This window comes from Perognathus longimembris, chromosome 18 (assembly GCF_023159225.1).
Source record: "Perognathus longimembris pacificus isolate PPM17 chromosome 18, ASM2315922v1, whole genome shotgun sequence".
Classification (NCBI taxonomy): Eukaryota; Metazoa; Chordata; class Mammalia; order Rodentia; family Heteromyidae; genus Perognathus; species Perognathus longimembris.
Window position 1 is genome coordinate 35,436,191 of NC_063178.1, and position 17,833 is coordinate 35,454,023.

Here is a 17,833-nt window from a genome sequence, read left to right on the forward strand (position 1 = left end):
AGCTCAACATTGACCTTCCCTATGACCTAGCCATATGACTCCTAGGCATCTATCCTTAACAACAGGTCCCAAGATATCAAAAATACATCTGCACTTCCATGCTTATTGCTGCACAATTCACAATAGCCAAAATATGGAAACAACCCAGATGCCCCTCCACAGATTAATGGATTAAAAAAATATGGTACCTATGCACAATGGAATACTACATAGCGATTAGAAATGATGAAATATTGATATTCGCAGGGAAATTGTTCAGAACTTGAACAAACAATGTTGAGTGAGACAAGCTTAGAAAACAAAGGGGCATGGGCTGCTGCTGCAGGATCGCGACCGGAGCATCTGAGTAATAGCTCTTCAAGTCTACAATTAAAAATGGCCTCTAACAAGACTACATTGCAAAAAATGGGAAAGAAACAGAATGGAAAGAGTAAAAATGTTGAAGAAGCAGAGCCTGAAGAATTTGTTGTAGAAAAAGTACTGGACCGACGTGTAGTGAATGGGAAGGTAGAATATTTCCTGAAATGGAAGGGATTTACAGATGCTGATAATACTTGGGAACCTGAAGAAAATTTAGATTGTCCAGAATTAATTGAAGCATTTCTTAATTCTCAAAAAGCTGGTAAAGAAAAGGATGGTACAAAAAGAAAATCTTTATCGGACAGTGAATCTGATGATAGCAAATCAAAGAAGAAAAGAGATGCTGCTGACAAACCAAGGGGGTTTGCTAGGGGTCTGGATCCTGAACGAATAATTGGTGCCACAGACAGCAGTGGAGAATTGATGTTTCTTATGAAATGGAAAGATTCAGATGAAGCTGACTTGGTGCTGGCAAAAGAGGCGAATATGAAGTGTCCTCAGATTGTGATTGCTTTCTATGAAGAGAGACTAACTTGGCATTCTTGTCCAGAAGATGAAGATCAATAATTGTTTGCATTGCTTTTTATATATATTTATACATATATATAAAATCCGAGTCTTGGTTTTTGAATTAATGGTGTGAAACCATAACTACATTCTAATGAAAATCAAGTATGTCATGTTGGTTTGGAAAGTAGTATTGGAGGAGTTGAGGTTTTTCTTTTTTCCTCAATAGCACTGGTTACTTTGAACAAATATAATAAAAGCTTTCTGTAGTTGCTTTATCAGAAAAGAATTTTTAATACCATGGTATATTTCCTCTGCATTCAGAAACAGATTGTGGCTTTTTTTAATATTAGGCAATTTTTGGGGGTCATTACTTAATCAAAACAACTAGTCTTTAACTGCTATGTTGAAGGACCATCCTGAATTTTCTTTTTTGTGTTTGTGTGTGTGTGTAAACAAAATACTTACATAGGTAGTTTTTTGTTTTGGAGATTTTGCTTGTTTAAAGGTGTTGGGCATCAGACCCACAGCCTTGCATATGTAGGTAAATGATGTATCACTTAGTTACATCCCTGGCCCTTGTTTTAGTTTTCTGTTGATTTTTGAGACAGGGTTTCTAGGCAGCTCAGGTTCACCTTGAACTTCCTAGGTAGCCAGGCTAGCTAGCCTCGAACTTTAGGTCCTCCTGTCTCTGCCATAGATAAGCAAATGCAATAGCTTTGCAAAACTTCTTGAAAGGAAAAAATTTAAGCTAATAACAGCCTCCCTCACCCAGATGAGAAAAGACAAATCTTGATTTCCTTTCACTAAAATTTTCTGTAGTGAGCATTCCTTTACAGAATATTGGGTCATGGGCTATCTAACACTCAGCTCATGGAAATGTAAAATCAGCTGGTTAGAGATGTGACTATTTAGGACCTACTGGCCTAAATGAATGGACAGAATTTTATAATTATTGACCTGCATGCTTTTTCTTTATCCCAACTCATTCCTTACATGTAGGCTCAATTGTTTTCAGTATTGGGTTACTGGTTCCACAAAAGCCAGAGAAACAACTTTGTAGTAATCAGAATGTTACCCAACTGTATATTGTTTACTTTATTGTAAATAATGGTGAACAGTGGTCAATAAATAGTTTTATATTCAAAAAAAAAAAAAAAAGAAAACAAAGGGGCATGATCTCCTTGATATATGACTGTTAAGGTGAGGGGAGGGGGAGACAGTAGACACCAGGTCTGCGAAACAAAAAAACTTCTTGTTAAATGGTATTTCCCAAAGGTTTGGGTCAGCGACCCTACATTATGTAACTAAAACCAAACAACTACTCAACATATAAAGATCAAAAATAGACCTCTCAGTGGATCACAATAGCTCAAAAGCTATGTATGTACGTTCATATAAGACAAGGATAAGCAAACCCTATTGTTGACGTTACATTTAAAGTCCTAGGTGAATTTCCTTTGGCTTAGGCCACGTGGCTACTATATATGTTTTTTGTACACTGTGTATTGTATATATGTCTACCTGATCTAGGGAAGGGAAAGAAAAACAGGGTGTAAGATATCACAAGAAATGTACAGACTGCCTTATTATGTAACTGTACCCCTTTTGCACAACACTGTGTCAAAAAAATTTAATTAATGAAAAATAAAATTAAAAAGTAATGATTTAGTGTTATTAGTGCATATGAGGCATATATGCCCAGTGGAACACAAATATTACACTCAGTATACTCAATAGTAAAATTAATTTTTTGTACCAGTACAATTAAGATCTAAGTGTTGTCTCTTAACATTTTTGGGCAATCCTTCTAGCGCTCTACCACTTGAACCACCACTCCACTTCCAGATTTTTGGTGGTTCAAGACTTTTGTGGACTTTCCTTCCCCAATATGCCTTGAACTTTTGTCTTTAGATCTCCCCTTCCTAGGTAGCTAGGATTAAAAATGCAAATTATGACCACCTGGCTTGCAGACTTCATTCCTAAGAAGCTATAAGAGAGCACATGCTAGCAAATAGAGTGATTTACATTAGGAATATAAATAAGTTGTCATTTCATGCAACATATTCATCATCATTTCCAAAATCACATTTTAATGATTATGGGTTTTGTCTCCAGATTAGTCAAGTAGTGTAAAGTCATTACATGCCCCTGGCCTTCATCCTTAAAATGTGATATGGTGGTGATGTGTCTAGATGAATTTTTACCTTGTGAAATGTCTGATTCCTTATAAACAGAGGATAACTATCTGTTTTCAAGTATACATTTCACTATTTTAAAAAAGTTGTGGGATCTGTTCTATGTTTAGCCATTTCAGAGGACATTTATGAATAAAATAAGTAAACCACCCCATCATTATCCTTCCAAATTCACACTACCATTTCCATTGATGCCATTCTTACAGTTCTTGTTCTTCTCCTTTATCTTCCTGATTGTTTGCTTCATTTTCTAAGGTTACCAGAGGTTTTTTCCATGTCTTTCATCTTGTGTAGAGGAGAAGCATTTTTTTCTGGCCACTTTCTGTAAGGAGATTATAAAGTTGGGTCATGACTACAGTATAGTTTCAGGTAGAATAATTTTATTAAAATAGTCTCACGGGTTACTCCAGCTATCTTCAATTTACTATGATTTCTTTATCATACTGGTACCACAAAAAGAGTAATAGGGACTGACATAGCAGATATTTATATTATTTGAGCTTAGAACACTATAGTGAAGGTATAGAGTGGTTGCTGAAAGCAGTAGAGAGAAGGTAGTAACCATGATGACATCAGCGTTCACCCCTTCCCAATGACTGCTTCTTAGAACCCTCTGAGGGAATGCCTCTATAGTTACAAAGTTCTTGTCTCAGAGAAGTTTTGATGTGAATCCTGCACCTGCTTTGACATTCATAACTCTCAAGGTTGACCAGCTGGAGGGAGAGTTCCATAGTCTTCTATTGATAAGTAGATCACTAATCAGAAGTGGGTAAGTACGCAATGAATACTGCTGGACAATACACCATGGACCAGATTTGAACTGGACCAACACAAAATGATAACCCAGTCTCCATTCCAACTCCATCTATGATGAGAGTATATGAGAATTCCTTCTGTCTTCCTGCCTGAAATGGGAGACATGTGTTTTATCTGGAGAAAACATGTCTGTTTCAGTTTCCAGAGGTCTTTGTACCCCAGGGACAGAGTAAATTTACAATGCCATATAAATAGGTAAATGTGGCATATAATTAAGAAAACAGTAGTAGAGCTATAGATATCCTAAGGATTGGAATTACCAATATAATAAAATAGCTAGTTTAAATAAATAAAACAATACGAAAATGTGTACAAAATGACGTTAATGAAAAGAATTTAAGCAGTGAAATGTAATTTCTAGAAAGAACTATGTAAACTTTCTAGTATATGAAATTCAAGTAATACAAAATGAGCCTAAATTTAAAAGCAGCTTAAATAAATATATCAAGTAGATCACTGAGAAAAAAATTAAAAATACAAAGGTTGGACATGGTAAAACACACCTTTATTCCCAGATACTAACCTGAAGTAGGGCCTAAAATCTGCCTGCACAAGAGAGCTAGATTTCATCTGAAAATAAAACTAAATGCAAAAGTGGTAAGCATATAGCTTGAGGGATTGGGTAATTTCTAGGGACCATGAGGCTCTAAGCACACCTCAGTGCCACTAAAAATCAGAAGAAAATAATAGACTCTATCAAATGATCAAATATTTGTGCAATTTGTGTGTTGGGGAAGACCAAATGGAGAAAATACAGTATTTGAAGAGATTGTATCTATAAATTGATGAGTATTCCAAAGCATGAAAAGATATGAAGCACATATTCAAGAATCTCAGTGAGTGTAAATAGAATAAATGCGATGAAAACATATCCTCAGGAATTAGAACTGAGTAAAAATTTTAAAAAAATCTTCAAACTTATGCAATAAAGTACACAAAAATATGAAATTTTGATTCTAGTATAGGTGGAAGACTTCTATGTGATGAGGCTCATGATAATTTTATCCATCCATGATGGAAATCAGTCTGGAAGTTCCTCATAAAACTATAAATAAATTTATGATATGAATCAGTGCCACTACCTTGTGAGATTAAGTTCCACTGCATGCATACATGTAATGTGTCTAAATAAACCCTTTGGACAGCTATCATGTGCTACTAAGAACTTAAAAAATAAGTGATAAAATCCTGTACAGTATAATGAGTATGCAAGTCTAATAGATGAGTGGCAACATCACTAGGATGTTTTTTTTTCCTTCTGCTATTTTAAAGTACATATGCTGTTTAGACTTTCATTTATACTGTGATGCATGATTTCAGATACCCAGTGCATTATGATCAGTATGACATATATCCAACACTGGAGCACTATACAGAATACTTTCACTGCTCTGAATTGGCTCTCTTCTCCAGTGCATTTGAGATCTGTTCATGGAATTTCATTCTACTATATTTTGACAAGCAAAAAACATAGCATGGATTTTGGTGTCCATTGAGGCTTGTGATAGATATTCTCTCCATTACCACATGTGCTCAGGCCAGTGCACCATGAGAAAACAATCTTGATTTATGTTAGCATGTTGAGTAAAAATGAACATTTTGAAGCTGAACATTAAGACTGCAAAGGTGCAAATCAACTTCTGCATTGACCTTGACTTATTATTGTTTTGTTTGACAATAGTGAAGGGATGCATTTGTAGAGGCCTCTGCATTTGAAACCTGCTTGGGTCAACCAGTGACGTTCTGTAGCTATTATGGGCATTGGGTGTGTGAAGAGATTCTCTGGGTGTGATGCCATAATAACTGGCTCACATCTCACTAGCATACATTGTTTTCCTTGGCATATTCTGTGGCCCCTGATATGGCATCCTTTAATGCAATCCAATTTCATCATCCCGAATGGCTTTAAGGCAAATAGTTTCTTAACACAGATATTCGACCAAATTTAGCCAAGTAACTTCATCTCTGGGGCCTCACTATCTGTCATCCTGGGGAGAATCATGATGCCTGAGATGAAGAAGGAGAATCTGCAAACATGTTTTCCAACCCATGTTTTTCACCTGGATTCAAAACTTCAGAGGTGGAGCCTCAGGGAAGAGTGTTTACACATTCTTCTTAAGTACTCACAAAAGGCTTCAATGAAAGAAGATGGCTTATAGTGTACATCTGTGAATAATAAAACACCCATACAAAATATTTATACACCTCACCCTATGGGAATAACTTTCAGCCAGAATTTCAGCTTGGCAAATGTTTCAGGTACGTGCCCTTTAACTTTCACACTCCTTCTTCTCCAGTTTCCTCTCCCTGTCAGGTCCTCGGCTGGCAGTAGTTGCATTGCCACAATGAAGCACCGAGTGCACACGGATGGAGATATGATTGCTGGGTTTTTCCCTCTCTACACTTTGGAAACCGATAGAAGTAACAGCAATACTTCCAGGCAACAAGAGAACAAGCCATAAGTGACTCAGTATATTATGTCCATGAAGTGTTTTTGTTCTCAGAATGGACAATAGCCGAGGGAACTTGGCTGCACACATCAATATTCTCTGTCTTCTATACCCTGACTGCCAATTCCTATTGCACATGAAACAGCTCCGTTTCATGATTTTATTTTGCATCTACTATTGAGCAATTTTCTGCCTGCTCATAGGAGAGGACTCTGGTTTCCTTCAATGTAGCTTCTTCTTTCCAGGGATACAATTTCTTCACTTTATTCCAGAATACCTGTATCTTCTCAATCCCAGCTGTGACTGAAGAGAATAAAGTGATTACAAACACCTGAGTCAGTAGCATGAGTTTTGTACTAAAAGGCTGCAGGCATATTTCTTTCCCCACAAGCTAGTGCTTCTGAGAACTTTTCTTTTGTAACACTCAAATTTGAGGTCACTGATTAAACATTCTTATTGTAGGCTAGTGGCTCACGATCATAATCCTAACTACTTGAGAATAATATCTGACGATAGAGATTTCAAGCCAGCCTGGGCATGAACATCTGTAAGACTTTTATCTCCAATTATCCAGCCAAAAGCTGGAAGTGGCTCAAGTTGGCAGTGCTGGCCTAAAGCAAAAAAGCTCAAGGACAGTATCCAGGTTCTGATCGATCTCTCTCTCTCTCTCTCTCTGCTAATATAGACACATTGAGCATTATAGTTTCAGCCAATAGATATTTTTGTTACCTACAGATATGAAGAGAACTATGGTCTGGTTAGTAAAATTTTATGCATGCTACAGACTACAGATAGTAATATTTATCCCCAAAATCTTTCTTGTAGATAAGTGGGCCACTGCAATTGGCAATCAGATGGTGAGCCATTTGATGCAACTCTACATCCACTGATGTTATGACAAGGTTTCTTAATTTTTATACAGTACTTAGTGGAGTTTCTTCTTTTGTTGTTGAGATTTGGAGCTATCCTTATAGTCATGGTCAAGGTAGCACTGGTGGAGTCGCTTAGTTCACAGCTAGGAGATGTCTGTGATGTTTGTATATTTGGTTCTCCACTGTTTGAGTGCAGAAGGCTGGGACACATTTGAATTCTGAAGCATTCCTAATATGGGAATGTGGTTGTTACCCCGATTCCCACTCTCAGAACAACTGAGAAAGAGCCAGGTTTTAAGGCCTGTTTGTAGCTTCTAAATCCTAGAGAAAAGATGAATTCTCCAATCCATGTGTTTCCAGCCAGGTGCTTGGGTGGTCTCTTTGTCACATTCCAAAATTGGCACACTTCTTACTGGGGAAAGAGGTTGCCCGCCAGTTGCTGTTCTCCAAGAGGGAGATGTTTTTAGTGGGGCACTCATGGTTCCCAGTGTTGCTTCAGAATTTCCCATCCTGTGGTGAATTTTCTCTGCATCTCACTGTGGCTGGTTCAGTTGTTCACTCTCATTGCTACTTTTCTTGAGTAGGCTCTTTAAATTCTACAGTGAAGGTAGATGCTAAGCTACCATAGCCTTTACACAGGTTTCACTGCTCTTATGTAATTAACCTTCCTATTTAGTGTTTTTCTCTGTTAAATTGAGGGGCCATTGGCAGTGAAGTAAGTTTCTTATAATTAACCTATTGCTTGGCCTAGGGTTTTTTTGTTGTTGTTTTGTTTTGTTTTTTTTCATTCAGCCATTCTGGCTCCTCTTGATAGAATTTCCTGCATTTCAATTCCTGGTCATTGTTGACTGATCACATCTTCCTATAGCCATTATGTAGTGTATTCTCTAGGTTTACTGAAGTTTCTTCCACTTTTTGTCCTTTTAGAGTTTTCAGTGGTGATTATGTGAGTTCAATAGTAGTGTGTTTGGGTCATGAGTTTTCATTTGACTGTTATATATTTTCTGGTACTTAGGGGGCTTAAAATAGATTACAACAAGCTATTATGGAATGATGACAACTATCCAGGATGAGGAGGATGAAAGTAAAAGAGAAAATGCACACATCAGTAACAGAGGGATATGATCATATACACATAAGTAAATGTACAGAAATGTGAGGATTAAATATTTTCATTTATTTCTAATGAAAATTTTTGTTTAATATTTGAAGATACAATATTGAATTCACACAAATGAATACAGAAATGGCATTGTATTCCTCTCATTGATTATGATATTGAACATCCAATTTTACATGGTTCAGTAGTCATTAGTAGACATAATTGTATTAAACATGTGTCTCAGTTTATATGAATTATGTGTACAATTTGTCTACTGCATTTAAAATATTAAAACATCCTCAGCTTACTTTTATACCTACTTATTAATAAGTATTGCATATTCTTATATATTTATTGTTCATTCATGGCCTCTGTGCAAAGGATTAAAAGACTTTAGTCTTGTTGTAGTGTGGCAGAATAACTTCTCTGACTAGTGGAAAACTTAGCCTCAGCACAGAATTTCTGATGCCTTATTAGCAAACTAATAGGCCTATGGGGAAACATCTCCATTCAGGGTCTCCTGTATTTGCTGGCCAAAGGAAACCACTCTTTGTTATGAGAATCTCCCCTTTCCCTGTACCAAGCCTCCCTTGGGAGACTTGCTTGACGAGCTGCCATTAGACAAAGTCTCTTCACAGTAAATAGGAAAGTCTCTTCACAGAAAATAGAGTCTTGGTCAAAGTCTTGAGCAAATAGTAGCTAGGTGGTAAAGTTTTGCCTTGACTGGTTTATTCCTCTGTCAACAATCTTTGATGTAGCTCAGCCCTCAATAGTAAACACTCTTTGAAGAAGCCACCTTTTCTAGTAGGTAAACTTTTTGTATCAGTTTCCTTTCTCCCAGTTCTAGCATCCTCAATTTGTGTATTTGAGATGGATATCATGCTGTATTTACTTTTATCCTGGAAGTTTTGAGTTGATTTTTAACCATATATAAACCCTGGCCCTCCTGAAATAAAGTGTGCATTGGTGCATGCTGGGCTAGATTTACCTCCCCTGGTGCGGGGATGCTAAGATTACTCCCTTATCAGTGCTCCCCTTTTCACCCTCTCCCCTGGGTGCCCAACCTGCGGGCGGCCAAGGTGGAGCAAAGGAACACCGGCAAGCCTAAAGTGCACGTGGCCTAATGAGATCCCCTTTTCCTCCCTCCTTACCCACCAAGGAAGCCAGGCGCAGACGGCTCTCGGAGACGCTTCAGAGAGCAATCTGATTTAATTGGGAGGGGCTTACAGTAATATAATGATGATGACGAGGATTGAGCATGAGCTGGCAATAGGCTGGGGAGCTTGTCCATCCAAGAGCAGCTTGCAAGGACCTCCCTCATGGGCTAATGTCACTTTCCATAGTACCGCCCTCTGGGCAAAGCTCAAGAAAAGGGAGCACATGTGTGTAGAGAGCTGCAAGCAGCTGCGCCCTGAAATGGTGCCAGCTTCCGCCCTCCGCCCTCCTGACGGCGAGTGCTCTCTGTGATAAACAACTCCTAATATGGTTAAAGCTTGAACTCTGGCTTGCTTCCCCGTACGGGCCACCACTTGTCGCATCCACCTTGACCAGCAAGGAAGACACAACGCCGGATTCTTCTCTAAGCAGTTTATTCCAGAACCTTGAAACAGTCTTTCTCTCTCCCCTTTCTCTCTCTCCTTCCCGGGGGCTCCCCCCCCCCCGGGGAGCTTCCCGCTTGGCCTTAAGTGCCAACTGGGTAGCGAATCCCGGTAAGCTATGTGGGGATTACCGATAGGTCCAGGTACGCGGAAGCAAGCCAGAGTCCAAGCTTTAACCATATTAGGAGTTGTTTATCACAGAGAGCACTCGCCGTCGGGCGAGGGCGGAGGGTGGAAGCTGGCGCCATTTCAGGGCGCAGCCGCTCGCAGCTCTCTACACATGTGCTCACTGGTGCAAGGTGGGGGATGGTCTCAAAGCTATCCCTTCTGGTTCCGGACCCAGAAGGAGATAGGTGTGACTCATTTCCACACTGCCCCAGGGCTGCGGGAAGGGCGGCGTCTCGGGAGCGCTCTCCTCACCCTTCCCCCCTTAAGGCCAAGATGAATCCCCAACAGGTGCGCTCACCTGCATCCCCCGTGTCCTGACTATGGTTGCAGTTACCCAGGTCCAACACATGGTCTCCAGACATTTCGTGACGGGATGATCTCAGAGCCTGGAGAAATAAATAGAAATAGAGGGGAAAAAAAGGAAATGCGTACCATATTCAGCTGAGTTCTGGTTGTTTATTCTTCATGCTTTCCAAAGACTTCCAGAACTTTTCAACTCCTAAAAAATAAATAAAAAATAGTGGCACAATATTAAAATCAATTACCATAGGGCCTTGTAGCTTAGCTGGTTAAAGCACCTGTCTAGTAAAATCAATTACCAATAAATAAAAATATTATAAATGATAAACACTGTAAATGATGAATACTATAAATCATAAATAAATGATAAATAAGTGTTATAGTAAGTTATAAATAAATATTAATATAAATGAAATATGAATCAGTAAAACTAATAAGCAATAAATGATAAATATTATACATGATAAACACTTTAAACAATAACTACTATAAATACAAGTAAATAATAAATGACATAATAAATAAGTATGATAAGTGATAAGTATTATAAATGGTAAACACTGTAAATTATAAATACCATAAATTATAAGTAACATAAATGTTGTAATACATAAGTTATAAATAAATAGGAACATCAATGGGATAGAAGTCAACAAAACTGTAATGAGCAAGGCCACGCTCGCCCCCAAGGAGCTCAGAGACAAGAGGCCAGGACCCCGCAGAGTGCAGGGACGCCAGGCCACGCCCCCTGATGCCAGGCCACGCCCCAAGGAGCATATGGATGCCAGGCCACCCCCCTGAGGAGCCAAGGGACACCAGGCTATACTGTTGAGGGGCGAGGGGACACGAGGCCACACACCTGAACGAAAGGCCACATCCATAACGATCGCAGGGAGGCCAGGCCATGCTCTCTGGAGCACAGGATACCAAGCCACACCTCTGGATGGAAGGCCAAGCCCCAACTAGCACAGGGAAGCCAGGCCATGCCCCCACCGTCAGAATCATCACCTTTGCCAGGTCACGCTCCTAGTGACACCATTTCCGCCACCCAGGCCATGCCCCCAAGCCCTCACTCCGGCCAGGCCATGCCCCCAAGGCTTCACCTCCAACTAGGCCAGGGCCCCAAGCCCTCATACCAGTCAGGCCACGCCCCCAGCAACACAGCCTCCTCACTCCAACAGATCATGGCCCCAATATCCGCTCCTTGGTAGGCCATGCCCCAAGGCCTCACCCCTTACCAAGCCAAGCCCCCTACACCCCACTTCCTACCAGGCCATGACCTCTAGGCCTCAGGCAGGCCAGGACACCCATGCCCCAAGGACAGTCCAGATCCATAGCCCCGCCTACCGCGACCTCACACCAGGCAGGCCATGTCCCCAACTCCTCCATTCAAGTTAAGCCCACCTACCACATCACAACCATGTCCCTCAGGCCCCGCGACCCGCCTCACCTCCCCTAGGCCCCACCCCCAGGCGCTAATGCCCACCGAGCCCTGCCTGCCACATCAGGATGTCCCCTGGTGCCCAGCCCCCATCCTCACTTTGCCTAGGCCCCGCCCCCACGTCCATAATGCCCACTGGGCCCTGCCCATGACATCACAATGATGTCCCCTGGGGCCCGCCCCCATACCTATGCATCGGCCCTAGACCACGCCCCCAAGTGCATTGTCGTCCATAAGCCCCACCCACTGAAGGCTTCACATTCTCATGGCCCTACTCCCCCAGGCACTCAAACGTTGGGCTTCCTGGCTTCTCGGTCTGGCCGCTTAAAGGCGCCTTGTACCAGCCCAGGTGCCCACCTCTGGAAATCCGGGGATAGGGAGGGGGCATTGTCATGGTGGTGGCAAGGTCCACTTCCTCTGTGTAGCCCTACACCACCAGCCACCACAGCTCTGGCTGCTTCACTTCCGGGCCGCATAGTCACAGCGAACATAGTGCTGCTTGTGGCATCATCAGGTGGTGACCACACAGCTCCCTGCCAGCCTGCTGTGCATGGGCCAGTGGGGCTGGGCACGCCACACAGCCAACAAGGCCTCACTGCATGTGCCCAGCAGGAGTGGACCAGATGTCACTGCACATGTGCAGCAGGCTGGACCGCCATGTGGGGAGCTTCCCTGCACCAGTGCACATGCGCAACAGCCTACACGTCGGAGCAGTGCAACAGGTTGAACTGCCAGTTGGATGGCGACCAGATGCTCCTGCGCACGCACAGCAGGCTGAACTTCCTAGCAGGGAGCCTCTTTGCACCAGTACCCATGCGCAATAGGCTGCACCACTGGACAAGGGATAACCAGGCCCTGCCAGGGTTGTGCAGAAGGGTGGACCAGGGAGCGATCTGGCGCTACTACGCTTGTGCAGCAGACTGGACTGCCGGGCAGGGGCGAGGATGCGCCAGTGCCTGTGCTCAGTAGCCTGGACTACAGAGAGGCGCCAGTGCGCATGTGCAGTAGGGGGGGATGGATTACCCACAAAACCAGATGGTGATGTCATCATCCTCCCTCCTGTGGTTCATCCTTTCTGCGTAATTCATAAAGGTAATTATTCGTAATTATGAATTATATTTGTTTATAATTATTAATAATTTATTTATCATTACATAATTTATATGTAATGTATGTTTACTTATATCATAAACATAATTATTAATAATTTATATAATTATTTATAATTTGGATATAATTTATAATTACTGTATAATTTATAATGGTTGTAATTATTTATAATCAATATATAACGTTGGATTATAATCATTTATAATTTATCTATAATGTACAATTGTAATTATTTGTCATCAAAAAGATTATTGATAATTTATTATCATTTTTTATAATTTGTATATAATTTATAATGGGTATAATAATTATTCATCATTGATACGTAATTTATGATGATCATTATTTATGGTGTGTATATAATTTATGGTTATTTATCATTAGGATGTGTATATATTGTACAATTACAATTATATATAATTTTAATGTCATTTAGAATCATGGTTATACTTATTAATAACTTATAATTTATATATAATTTATAATCATTATAATTATTTATAATTAATTTAGTTTTTATTATAATGATTTACAATATATAATATATCCTTCTAATAATTTATAGTTATTATAATTAAGGATGTATAATTGTTTATAATTATTAGTAATATTTATAATTTGTAATTGTTATTCTAAAAATAATTTATTAGTAATATATAATTACAATTATGTATACTTTAATGTGATTTATAATTATTTATAATTTTAAAAAATTATAATTATTATAATTTATATAATTTATGAATACAATTTTTATAATTTTATGTAATTTAGAATTCTAATTCTTTATAATTATTCATACTTTATAATTATCTATTATTAATACTAATAAATTATAATTATTATAATTAGTTAATTTGTATATAACTTATAATTATATTACTGTATTTTTAATTTATATACAATTTCTACTTGTTATAATTATGTATAATTTATATATGTTGTCCTTATGGTAATTTTCCTAAATATGTTATTAGTATAATTATTATGCCCAGTGATTGATGACATATCATTGTTTAGTATCCTTTATTTTTATTTTTAATTATACATATCATATGATGTACATCATCTATTTATTCTTTATCGATTTATTCTGTCCCACGTTGCACGTGGTATATCATGTATTTATGTATATGTTATTTTCACATATATTTATTATGTGATATCCCTTAATTGTACATTATTTCATGTTTATTATGTATATATTATCATATGTAATAAATTTGTATGTTATTTTATACCTATTACGTATATATTATCACACAGAGTATATGTGTGAATTATAAATTATTGATAATTTTTATATAATTCATGATTATTATAATTATAATTTACAAATAATTTATAATTCTATTTATAATTTTAATTTAGCATTATTATATTATTATTATTGCATAATATTTCTCCTTTCTTTTTGTTTCCTCTTTTCTACATTTTTTCCCTCAGTGAGTCAGTCTTCAAACCCTGGTGGTGTTCATTTCCCACCATTTGCATTGATCTATTGATTGGATTCTGATATTGATACCCATGGACAGGAGGGTTTTCTATCTCCCTCTCTATTGGAATTCATATTACAATTATTGATGAAAAATGAGATTATTGGGATTTTAATCACCACACAGGATGATGGATGGAAATTAACATTTTCTTTTCATAATCTAAGTTCTGTACCTTCAGCAAATATTGGAAAAATATGGTTGGGAAAAAAATAATAAAAATCCACATGTCCATAAACATCAATCACTTTAAATAAATAAAATAAACAAATGATGCAATTTTCAGATGCTGGTTGTTTAGCAACCTCAAAACTGAAGGAGCAGGAAGCACCGACTCTGCAGTGGCTTTGTGGAGCTTCTTTCTCTGGGTCAGAGGCAGAATTCAGGCTTCTTAGACCCGAGAATTCCAACCCTACTCCAGAGTTTGGAAAGAAAAAGCAGGGTCAACCAATAATAACTAACAGGAAATGCAAACATGAAGCAAAAGAACCAACTGATTTCATCTTAATTTTTTATTTTGGAATTTCTCCAAAAGACACTCTTCAAAAGCTAAACATAAGGATGGACAAAGTCATCTGTTTAGACTCATCCTTTATTTTAAGAAATTGAAAAAGAAAAGAAAATATCAGCATTTCCAATTCCAGGATCTATTAACCATATATTATTGACATTCAGAGTTCTCTGTTTCACACACACACACACACACACACACACACAAACACACACACACACACACCTTAATTTCAAAGAAGCCAGATTTATTTTTAGGCTAGAGAATAACCATTCCAAATCAAGGCTCTCTGCTCCTGAGCAGACATTCTAAAACAGCCTCACTGCCAGACATAAAAAGGCCACTCTATAATTTATTAGAGAAACTTTCAAATGCTCTGAATACTTTTAAGCAGAGGGGGAAACAAAATTACAAGCATCCTGATAAGTTCCAATCCTTCACTGGGCACTTGTGAATGTGTAGGAACTGCAGAGTCTTAGCTCCTCAACTCTTCTGCCTCCTCCTTTGCAGCATGCCATGAAGGAGGATTCAAATTCCCTGACATTCAGTCTTCTCTCTCCCCTTCAAATGTGAAATTTCATTTCCCTAAATAATGGGAGAGATGGAGCCAATAAAATCTCAAAACAACCTCAACAAAGTATTAGCTAACAGGATCCAGAAACTGCTCAAGAAAATCATACATAATGAAACAAGTAGGCTTCATCCTACAGATGCAAGGATGGTATAACATCCACAAATCAATAAACATAATTCACCGCAAAAGAGCTAAGAACAAGAAACACATCATCATCTCAGCCAATGCCCAAAAACCCCGTGACAAAATACAACACCCATTCATGTTAAAAGCCCTGGAGAGAACAGGAATAGAGGGAAACTTCTTAAAAAAAAAAAAGCCATACACAGCAGGCCAACTGCTAATATATTAAATGGGAAGAAAGTATTAAACCATTTCCCTTGAACCCAAGAACAAGACAAGGATGCCCATTCTCCCCGCTTCTATTCAAAATATTGCTGGAATCCCTAGCCATAGCAATAAGGCAAGAAGAGGGCATCAAAGGGATCCACATTGACAAAGAAAAAATAAAACTATCCCTAGTCACAGATGACATATATCTGAAGGACCCCAATAAAATCAGTCACCAAACTCCTACACATAATAAACCATCTTGGCAGATAGCAGGATACAAAATCAACCCACAAATATCAGCAGCTTTTCTGTACAGCACCAATGCACAAGCAGAAAAGGAAATTATGGAAATACAGCCATTTACAATGGTTAAAAAAGAATAAATTACCTAAGGATTAACCTAACTAAAGAAATGAATGACCTATTTAATGAGAACTATAAAAATCTAAAATGGGAAATCAAAGAGGACACAAGCAGATGGAAAGACCTCCCTTGCTCATGGGTAGGCAGAATCAATATAGTGAAAATACCCATATTGCCCAAATTGTTTTACAAATTCAATGCAATCCCCATCACAATCCCAGCTACGTTCTTCACTGAAAAAGAGAAAGCAACCCATAAATTCATATGAAACAGCAAAAGACCTAGAGTAGCCAAAGCAATTCTTGGCAAAAGAAGCAGTGCAGGAGGTATCACAATACCAGATTTCAAGCTCTATTATACAGCCATCATAACAAAAACAGCCTGGTATTGGTATAAAAACAGACCTGAAGACCAATGGAATAGAATAGAACACCCAGAAATAAAACCACATTCTTACATTCAGCTGATATTCAACAAAGGAGATAAAGACATACAATGGCAAAAACATAGCCTCTTCAACTACTGGAGCTGGGAAAACTGGCCATCCATATGTAGAAAACTCAAAGTAGACCGTAGCCTATCACCATGCACCAAGATCAACTCAAAAATGTGTCAAGAACCTCAACATCAAACCTGAATCTTTGAAGCTACTGAAGGACAGAGTAGGAAAGATGATAAAATTTATGTGCACAGGAAGGAACTTCCTGAATATATTCCCAGAGTCACAACAGATAGGGGAAAGTCTCAAAAAATGGGACTACTACAAAATTTAAAGTTTCTGCCCAATTGAAGACATAGCCACCAAACTAGGAAGAGCCAACCATATGGGAAAGGATCTTCACCAGCACAGCAACAGACAAAGGTCTAATATCTGTCATCTACAGAGATTCAAAAAACTAACCCCCTCCAAGCCCAGTAAACCAATTATTAAATGGGCAAAGGAGCTAAAGAGAGACTTCACAGGAGAAGAGATAAAAATGGCAAAGAAACATATGAGGAAATGCTCAACATCCCTGGCAGTAAATGAAATGCAAATAAAAACAACATGAGATACCAACTCACTCCAGTTAGAATGGCCTATACTCTGAACTCAGGCAACAATATATGCTGGAGGGGATGCAAGGAAAGAGGAACCCTTCTCCACTGTTGGTGGGAGTGCAAATTAGTACAATCACTTTGGAGAACAGTATGGGTGTTCCTCAAAAAGCTGAGCAGAGACCTATCCTATGACCCAGCCATACGACTCCTAGGCATCTATCCTGAACAGGTCTCAGGATATCAAAAAGACATCTGCATTTCCATGTTTATCGCTGCACAATTCACAATAGCCAAAATATGGAAACAACCTAGATGCCCCTCTACAGATGAATGGATCCAAAAAATGTGGCACCTATACACAATGGAATACTACATAGTGATTAGAAATGGTGAAATATTGGTATTCACTGGGAAATGGTGAAAACTTGAACAAATAATGTTGAGCGAGACAAGCCTAGAACACAGATAACAAAGGGGCATCATCTCCTTGATATATCACTGTTAAGATGGGGAGGGAAGGGCAGGAGATACTAGAGACCAGGTCTGCGAAACAAAAAACTTCTTGTCAAATGGTATTTCCCACAGGTTTGGGTCAG

At 38.8% G+C, this 17,833-nt stretch overlaps 1 protein-coding gene across 1 annotated transcript; it reads left to right on the forward strand.

Annotated features, from left to right (window-relative positions):
* Window positions 1-318: 318 nt before the first annotated feature.
* Window positions 319-927, forward strand: LOC125367308 (chromobox protein homolog 3-like). Its single transcript, XM_048367977.1, has one exon. The coding sequence runs from the start codon at window positions 376-378 to the stop codon at window positions 925-927; it is 552 nt and encodes a 183-aa protein (XP_048223934.1). The 5' UTR covers window positions 319-375.
* Window positions 928-17,833: the final 16,906 nt, after the last annotated feature.